Genomic DNA, 9,807 nt, shown 5'->3' on the forward strand with positions numbered 1-9,807 from the left:
CTCCCCAGTGCAGGGCCGGTGAATGGGAAGGAAGGGAGGGATTTTGTACAGCTCTGCTCCGTGGCTCTGTCACTGTGCCCGCTGCAGGGCGCAGAGATACACCCCTGCGTCTGACAGCTCCAGGCCTGTGATGTTCAGAACTGTGGAGCTGTCAGCAGCCTGGGAAGAAAACCTCTCCTGGGCGAAATCCGCATTTTCGCTATAAGTGTCGTACACCTTGGTTCCTCTCCGCAGAATGTACTGCGGGGCTCGCTTAGGAGACTGTCGGTACCAGTAGAGATAGATGCCCGAAAAATCGGTGGTATCGTAGGAACAGCTGAATGTCACCGAGCCTCCTTCTACTCCAGACACTTGGGGTTCCTTGGACTGGATCGAATCACCCAGCGCAGCACCTGCGACAAGAAATAAATAAATACAATGTACCAGTTCCAGACAAGCGGGGTGCCGAACCGAGAGAGGGAGCGTGGAAGGGGAAAAGGGGACTACAAGCAGGCAGACAGTGAAGGACATATAAAACAGCGGATAAACTGAAATAGAGAACGTGCTGCAGAGAAATGGAGACAGCCGGCGGATTGGTTCTGGTTCTGGGAGGAGAGAGAGAGGGTTTAATTAGCAGCGAGCCAGGCTGCATGAACAAAGCTAGCAGCTCAATTACCTGGACACAGAGTGAGTATAAAAAGGTTTAGAACAAAACGCATGGCCTTTGTTTTGCGGACTTAGAGTCACAAAGAGGCAGTGAAAACACAACAGCGAAGCAAAGGGATTGATTGTTATTTGAATGTTCTAAACCGATCAACGTGCTCCCCTAAAAAGTCGAGGGGGGGCGGATCTGACCCCAGTGCCCAAACCCAGAGGAAACTAGGGGAGGGGAGTGGTGTTTGCTACTGATTTCTATGGGAAACAGTCTCTGTTTGGCGGCTCTTCCGGCCGCTGCACCTTCCAAAAAGGTTTGATTGTAGCTGTGACTGTCTCTATGCAGTAGATAAAATGTTTGGACATGAAATGGACTTTGCTCACCAGGAAACCAGAGAGATTACCTTGTGTAAGAAGATGGGCAAACAGAAAGACTGACGGACAGAGATACCTGACTGGATGGATGTTGATTTTAGAGGAGTTGAGACGTTTCGCATTAAAGAACCCGCTGCCCCGATTAGTTAGACCAGAGTTGCTGTGATGGAACAGAGATCAGAACCTCGCCCAGTTTATTTTCCAGCTGCAGGAGATCCCGTTACCATTTTTCAAGTTTTATGGAGTGATTTGTTTTATTAACAAATATTTTCATTGAAAGTTTGTAAATTCGTGTATTTATTAACTCACATAAATATAATTGAGATAATAACGCGTCGGGCTTGGTTTGCACAGCATGGGGGCTATACCGCAGGGGTAGAAACGGAAAGATCCTCCCAGACATGAGAAGAGCAGAAGGAACTGAGCTTGGCAGAGACGGGTCATAAAATAAGAGTCAGGTAGAAAAACAGTCTCTGCCACTCTCGGTGTGTGTGAGCACCTCGATCACTTCTCGTATCGCCGGAGAGGCAGCTCTGCCCTACTGCGTACCTCACAGCACAGTGATACACGCCTGGAACAAAACTGATGAAAATGTTCCAGCAGTGACCGTGTTCTTCTCAGCAGGAGATTGATACTCTGCCAATAAATGCTGGGGCGGTAAGTTCGGACACTGATTGAACCAGAGCGGATTTGGTCTGGTGAAAGCGGCGGTGAAATTACGCTGCAATGTTGCGTGTTGCCCCTCAGAGATTTGCATTTCTTCAGGAGATGGAAACACAGAATTACTTTGAACAAGACCCGTCGAAAGAAAAAAAGGCAATAAAGTAACTATATGTATTCCTTTATAGCTTTACACAAAAGTTTCTGATGATCTTATGCAGAAACTGGTTTCCATTTTAAAATAAAGTATCAGAAAAGGAAAGTTGTTCCCATAAACCTTTACGGTTTTGTGGTTCAGATAATCTAGTTTCTTTTTAAATAATTACGTGGAATTTTCAAAAGGAGATTAGGAAACTGGTTTCCTAATTCCCCAGGCTTCTTTGAAAAATGAGCCTGTTATAGCAGGACTGCTGTAGTTCTTAAGAAAAGCAATAAATTCAATAAAAATGAACATTTAGCTCACCTGACCTCACAAGTAGAAGGCAGGTCTGTAGAGCAAGGAAGAAGACCATTTTGAAGCTTCAAATTCTCCTCCTTTTTACTAGGCTCTTTATGGAGTTATTAGAGGTTTTATTTCTCCTGATTTGTGCATTAAAAGAATGCGTCTGCTGTAAAAGTGCCATCTCTGTGACATCCCCCTCTTTATGGCTTTAGAGTTGCGAAAGAAATGTTGTCCAAGGAGTTTCCTGATTCAGTTTCACTTTAAATAAATAAAATACACTGCAAAATGTAATTACCAGAACGTCAGGAACGCCATCTAGTGGACACAATAAATCTTGCAAGTACATTTGAAAAACGAGCAAGAAAACGTAAGAATGATCTGGTATGGCAAACGGCCCATTAAGCCCCGTATCTGTGGCCAATGCCAGGTTCTTCACAGGGAATGAACAGAACAGGGCGATCATCAAGTGATCCGTCACCCTTCGTCCAGTCCTAGAATCTGACAGTCAGACATTTAGGAGCACCAAGAGCATGGGGGTGCATCCACGAACATATTGTCTACTAGCCATGGATGGACCTATCCTCCAGAAACCATTCAGATATTTCTCTGGAGTGGGGGAAAGGATTAATTTCACATGGAATTTCTCATGCTTCTCTAGGTCCATCATAAGTTATGGGTCTGGTGCGGCAGTCATTGGGAGAAATTCTCTAGCCCTTGTTATCCAAGGGGTCAAATTTAAAAACCTGTGTATCTCTGTCTTACTTATCTCCTGAAGAGATTATTTCAAAGATTATTCCTACAAGCCATTCCATAGTTATAGGAGTTTTGGGAAGATGTTTCGTTGCTCCTTAAGAAAAAAAAAGATCTTCTCCCCAGACTTCACCATTTAACACCTGCTTAGTGGTTAATATTAGTGGTTGTAACTATGCTACTCCCAAGCCTGACTGAAAAAGCAGGAGAGATGACATCAGCCTAGCAGCCGGTCATAAAACTTTGCCAAATGAATACACTAGATGAACATCCTCTTTATGCCCTATATGGAGGCTTGGGGGGATTAGATTTCTAGCAGCGAAAGTCAATAAATGAGGATTTCAACGCACACACGCACACAAACACCAGGTAAAAATATTTCCACTGATAATCCTTTGCCTAGCTGTAAAACTCAGTTAAGAACAATACTGCTTGGAAACCTACTGGAGTTTGATTTAAGTCCGTTTACTTTGACAAATGAAATGTCAACATCATGTCTTAATGGTCACATAGTTTTGAATTTTTGGATCTCCGAGTCTTTTGTCATTAAATAATTGTGTAAAACGCCCAAGTTCTGCGATGAATGCGGGGCATGAGGAGGAGAAGGAGCACTGTGGGTACGTCTAGCCTCAGCTGACATCAGGGCCCCATTGTCCTGGGTGCTGCACAGATACTGACAGAGACGGACCTCGCTGCGTTTAGACATTTGGGCTGGGGTTTAAGATCAGTGACGAAGGCAGAAGGGCATCGATGCATTGACATGTATTTATGAGATATATTGAATGTATCGGCGAGATGTTGACAGGGAGGACAGCACCTGTCTGAGCTGTGGCCCAGCTTTGCATCCCTCACTGAGGGTGAATGCTGGGTCATGGGGACACTCTCCCTGGCCCCTCTTCCATGCTGAGCCTCTGAAGGTGAAGGGAAGAGGAGGATTTTTGTACAGCTCTGCTGTGTGGCGGTGTCACTGTGCTCGCTGCAGGGCGCAGTAATACACCGCTGTGTCCGCCAGCTCCAGGGCTGTGATGGTCAGAGCAGTGGAGTTGCCATCAGCTTGGGAAGAAAACCTCTGCTGGGCGAAATCTACGGTATCACTGCCAGATCTGGCTTCCTTCGTTCCTCTCCGCAGGATGTACTGCGGGGCTCGGTTCGGGTACTGACGGTACCAGTATAGATAGACACCAGCAGTGTAGCTGGTTTCATAAAAACATCTGAGAATCACGGACACGCCTTCAGCTCCAGACATCTGGGGCTCCCTTTGCTGGACCGAGTCACCCAGCACCGCACCTGCAACAAGAAATGGAGAGAGAAAATATAGCAGTTGTGTGCATTCTGAGTGCTCACTTCAATACTTTAGTAGACTGGGAGAGGAGTATGGGGACACAGAGAGAAAGAGACACACACTGCAAAGGCGGAGGGGTCTGTGTGTGTGTGTGAAAAAGAGAATGAGAGAGAAATTCGGCAGTAATCAGCTTAACTGGACGACCAATTACCTGGATATAGAGTGAAAACAATAAGGGCGAACATCAAACGTTTGCTCATTGTGTAAGCAGAGCGGTTCAGGTTTCAATTCTACCCGGAACCCTTCAGCCCTGAAGAGACAGCGTCCTGCCTGCATGTGTTAAACTCGCCGCATTTCTTCAGCCACTGGCCTACTAAGGGAGTATGTGGAAGTGAGATCCCTCCCTAACCCACAGGAAACGAAGAGAGGTTGGTTCCGCTTGTGAACAGCGTTCTCAGACCTTCTTTAACATCTCTTGACTCAAAGGTAAGTGCGACTTTCTTTGCAGGTGTTTACATTAAGTAGGAAACAGAGATTTGTGGTACATAGAGTAAATTATATGACTGAGAAATCTAGGACCCCACCTCCCTACAACCAGTTTCTCAAGGATTCTTGTTCACTGGTGCACAATGAGTGTGTCCCATGGATTTTTTTTCCTAAAAGAATTTGGCTTCAGCGTTTCTGAAATATCGGATATTTCAAAAACACTGAAGAGAAATGCTTTTAGAAATATATTATGTATACTTAATATCTGCACATATCACATTTATATATTCAAGTTTAATTCTTCCCAAAAGACCCTCTGGAGGATAAGTTATACCCGAGTGCGCTCATGGACCTCATTCAGGAAAAGTCGGGGTTAATGCACACAGACATAGAAGGATTCTCTGAATATCCGAGTATTGAGCTTTGCGGGATCAGGCTGGAAAAGGAATTCCCTTTCTGAGAGTTCTTTAGTGAGAACCAGGCACCCACCCGTGAGTTGTAAACTTTTAGGGCTGTTACAAACAGTGGGGTCTGTTTTCAGCTGAGATTAGGCAGAGAGGTAGGTGGCAGTGGGACATAACAGTGCAACATTTTCCTATTCATTAAAATATTTCAAAAGGCTTCAGTCTTACTGAGAAAATGTTCAGTTTTCATGAGTTTGGGGCTTTCATCTGTGCTTTTGTTTGGATTACGTTGAGCTAAATACGACTAGGTTGGGTTTCTTTCCGGGTTTTTTTTCGAGGGGCGGGGGTCTTGGAATGGATTAAGTTGAACTGAGTTTCAATGGGTTTGGTGGATTCGGTTGGTTTGGGCTGTAATCACCAGAGTTGGTTTTGGGATTGAATTTCATTTAACTGAGTTAGGTTGCACTGCTTTGAGTTCGGCTTAATTGGATTGTGTTGGGATCGGTTCAGCTGGATACAGGGTCTAGCCAGGTTGGCTTGATTTGAGTAGCGTTGGCTTGGATTAAACCGGGCTCAGGTGTATTGGATTTCGTGAGAGGAGGGGGGGTGAATGCACAGCCATGCGTCTTGTTGGTGATGTAAACACGTTTTAGCCCAGGGATCGGCAACCTTTGTACGGGGCTCGCCAGGGTAAGTACCCTGGCTGGCTGGTTTGTTTACCTTCTGCCGCAGGTTTAGCTGACAGTGGCTCCTAATGTTCGCGGTTCGCCTCCATGCCAATGGGGGCTGCGGGAAGCTGCGCGGGCTAAGGGATGTGCTGGCCGCCACTTCCCGCCGCCCCCTGGTCTGGAGCGGGGAACCACGGCCAGCGGGATCCGAGATTGGCGGACCCTGCGTAAGCGGCAGGTAAACAAACCTGCCTGGCCTGCCAGGTGCTTCCCTGGGGAGCCGCGTGCCAAAGATTGCCGATCCCTGTTTTAGCCTATCGGTTACACATTTATAAATAGAGTTCTCTTCTTCCCTAGAAGTGCCAGACTTGTTTTGATAAACTTGTTGCCTGATATATGTCATAACTCTGGGGGAGGGCTCCTGAATATAGCTTTCATTCATCTGAAATTATAGTAGTGACAAATTATTAAAAGTTAAACTAAATTAGTAACCCTTGTTCTAACATTTTCCATTCATGGCTTACAGTCTTTTCAATAAGAAATTTATTTTAATCCAAAGAATCTTCATTAATAATTAAAAAACAGAGGAATATACAGTAGGGCAAAGTGCCAGAACTAATTTTTTTTAGAGAAAATTAACAGAATATGAGGGGAACAGTTTATTTTAAAGAACAGATTAGACAAACACCTGTCCAAGTTAATCCTTGTACATTTGGTTCTGCCTCATCACAGGGAGCTGGAGTAGCTGCCTCTCGATGTCCCTTCCAGCCCCCTGTTTACGATTCTATCGTTTCCCTAAGCAACTTTTTGTAGAGAGGAGATGCATTTCTCCCCCACTGTGGGTCTCAGAGCACAGTAATACACAGCGCTCTCCTGGTGAGAAACAGCCTCAATCTGGAAGGGAACCGTCCTATTACCCATGTACAAAGATGCTGAGAATTTTCCCTGGACAAGCGCCTGATCCGTAGCATCAAACGTCGTTTTAGTCACTATATGCTGGGGAGACTGGTTCGGATACTGCCGGTACCAAAAGAGATACGGATTTGGGTCAGCTGTGGTGAAATTACAGTGTAAAGTTACACTTTTCCCCTCTAAGACTCTCACTTCTGGAGGAAACTGGTCCACGGAGTCACTTTGTGCAAGACCTGTGGAGGGAAAGAGAGACTTTAAATATCTGTGTATATGTGGCTGGAACTTTTTAACGCCATGAGGACTTGGACCCCTCACTCCCTTGTGCTCCTGTGAAAATTTCAGCCTCTGCATGTGTAACTGAGTCACGTCTTAAAAACATCTCTCTCTATTCCCAGCACACTGATGATGCTAACCTGGATGTCTCTTTGCAAAGGAAAACAAAATTCCTCCTACGATTTCTTTGTTCAGAGACCTTTATTTTTTTCCTTTGTAAATGCCTTTGTTTCAAATGAAAGTTTTTAGTCTCACCTGACTGCGGAAACAGAATCCAGAGCTGTACAGACACGTACAAGAGCATTTTGCAGCTTTAGGTTATCCTGGTGTTGTTACTACGATCAGCAGCTAGTTATGGAATATCTCTTCCTCCTCTGTGATTTTGAAAATGACCATTCATGTCCTAAAGATGAAACCTGCTTCCTTCTGACCTTTATCTCCTCCCTCTCAGCTTGTGACGCTACACAACGAGGCAAACTCATTCAGCTTCTGATTCCAAGTTACTTTCTCTCACATACACACATACTTTCTCTCTCACACACCGTAATATAAATTAAAATATGGATATGAAGGTGTGGAGCGCCCTCTAGTGAATGTCAAATAAAACAAGCGACAAAAAGTCATGTGGCACCCCTTTCTATTCCCAAATTTACTTATGATCATGAAAACTTAGTCCCCTCGTTTTTGTTGTTGTTGACATCTATTTAGATCAGAAGTAAAAAGCCTTCAAAGTGAGGATAAAAGGAGAGCTATTAAACATAAGGAAGAAACATACTTTTCGATTTTCTGTATCTATATTTTTGACCCTAACTTTACACCTTTTCTAATATAGTATTCTACATCTCGAGACCAAAATCTATGCAGAACAGAATGTCTTCATCATGTGCAAAAATACAGTTTATAAAATGGCAAATGATAGAATATATCAGTTGGCCAAATGAAGCTACACTTACTTAAACCAAGGCTTATCACAACCGCGAAGGAGAGAGGCAAATGCATTATTCTTTTAATAATTAGAATGGTCAATAATCCTGCAGATCTATCCCTCTCTATATCCACAGCTGTATCCTTTTCTTTTCCTGATGCACAGAAAAGCAAAAACGGATTTTTTTCTTTGGATTTGGTGCCTTTAAAATCTGTGTGTTTGCTTTTTGTTCCTTGCACTTTCCTTTGAAGCATCTCCTACTGTCTACAATTCGAGAAACAATATTGGACTAGATGGAGCCTGATCCACTGTGGTCCTGCATTCCCTGGTTTCCTTTTAAAATTATGAGCAACCTTTAGAGCTAAACCCTAACTCAAAATGTTAATGATAAACTTAGCCCCTAACCCTGATATTAACTCTGAACTTTTCTCCTTAACTCAAACTCTAACTTCCACATCATCATAACCTAATCCATTACCCCGACCCTGCTCATAAACCAAACTCTGAACCTAAACTTCCCCCAGCGCTAACCTTCACCCAACATGCCACCAACTCTAACTCTAACCTAACCCTAATTACTAAAAGGAACATTAAACTCCTATCTCTGTCCTAAACACTGACACTAATTTCCCCTAACATCCTCCATAAAAGCTAAATCCTAATTTACCACTATAGTTTATCTAACCCTAAGCATAAGAAAATAACATAAGAATGGCCCTACTGGGTCAGACCAAAGGTCTATCTAGTCCATTATCCTGTCTTCCAACAGTGCTCAGTGCCAGGTGCCTCAGAGGAATGAAAAGAACAAGGAATCATCAAGGGATCTATCCCCTGTTGCTCATTCCCAGCTTCTGGAAAACAGAGGCTAGGGACACCATCCCTGCCCAGTCTGGCTAATAGCCACTGATGGACCTTTCCTACATGAATTTATTTAGGTTTTTTTTTAACCTGCTCTGGTCTTGGCCTTCACAACATACTCTGGCAAATAGTTCCATAGGTTGACTGTGCACTGTGTGAAGAAATACTTCCCTTTATTTGTTTTAAACCTGCTACCTATTAATTTCATTTGGTGACCCCTAGGTTTATTGTTATACTAAGATGTGAATAACACTTCATTATTCACTTTCTCCACACCAGTCATGAATTTATAAACCTCTATCATATCCCCCTAAGTCATCTTTTTTCCAGGAAAAAGTCCCAGTCTTATTAATCTCTCTTCATATGGAAGTTGTTCCATACTCTCAATCATTTTATTGCCCCTTTCTGAACCTTTTCCAATTCCAATGTATCTTTTTTGAGATGGAGTGACCACATCTTCATGCAGTATTCGAGATGTGGCTGTATCATGGATTTATATAGAGGCAACATGATATTTTCTGTCTTGTCTGTTCCTTACCTAATGAGGCCCAAGCACATAATGAATTTCAGTCTAATTACTTCTTAAGCTACAAAGTGACAGTGAGAAGTCTGACGATGAAGTCGACATGCGTAATGCATACAACATGAGATTGCTTGAGGCATTCATGGACATGCTCATCACCGTGGAATGCTGCTTTTGGTCTTAGGAAACAAGCACTGAATGGTGGGATCACATCATCATGCAAGTCTGGGATGATGAGAAGTGGCTGCAGAACTTTGTGATCAGGAAAACCACTTTCATGGGACTGTGTGCTGAGCTCGCCCCCACTCTACGGCACAAGTATATGAGATCAAGAGCTGCCCTGTCCGTGGAGAAGTGCATGGCAATTGCAATCTATAAACTGGCTACTCCAGACAGCTACCAATCGGTCGCTAACCAATATGGAGTGGGAAAGTCAACCATTGGAATAGTGTTGATGCAAGTTTGCAGGGCCATTAATCACATCCTGCTAAGAAGAACCGTGACTCTGGGCAACATTTGTGATATTGTGGATGGCTTTGCACAAATGGGTTTCCCTAACTGTGGAAGGGCAATAGATGGCATGCACCTTCCAATTCTGGCACCAGATCACTTAACC

General features: G+C 43.9%; 2 gene segments (V, D, J or C); both read right to left on the reverse strand.

The window, feature by feature from the left end:
* LOC115642357 lies at positions 1–2,234 on the reverse strand. The segment is given in 2 exon segments: positions 1–392; positions 656–2,016. Coding segments are annotated over 2 exon segments (366 nt in total).
* Positions 2,235–3,824: 1,590 nt separating this feature from the next.
* Positions 3,825–4,594, reverse strand: LOC115642292. The segment is given in 2 exon segments: positions 3,825–4,147; positions 4,354–4,594. Coding segments are annotated over 2 exon segments (372 nt in total).
* Between the last annotated feature and the right edge of the window lie 5,213 nt (positions 4,595–9,807).

Source organism: Gopherus evgoodei, unplaced genomic scaffold (genome assembly GCF_007399415.2).
Source record: "Gopherus evgoodei ecotype Sinaloan lineage unplaced genomic scaffold, rGopEvg1_v1.p scaffold_39_arrow_ctg1, whole genome shotgun sequence".
NCBI lineage: Eukaryota > Metazoa > Chordata > Testudines > Testudinidae > Gopherus > Gopherus evgoodei.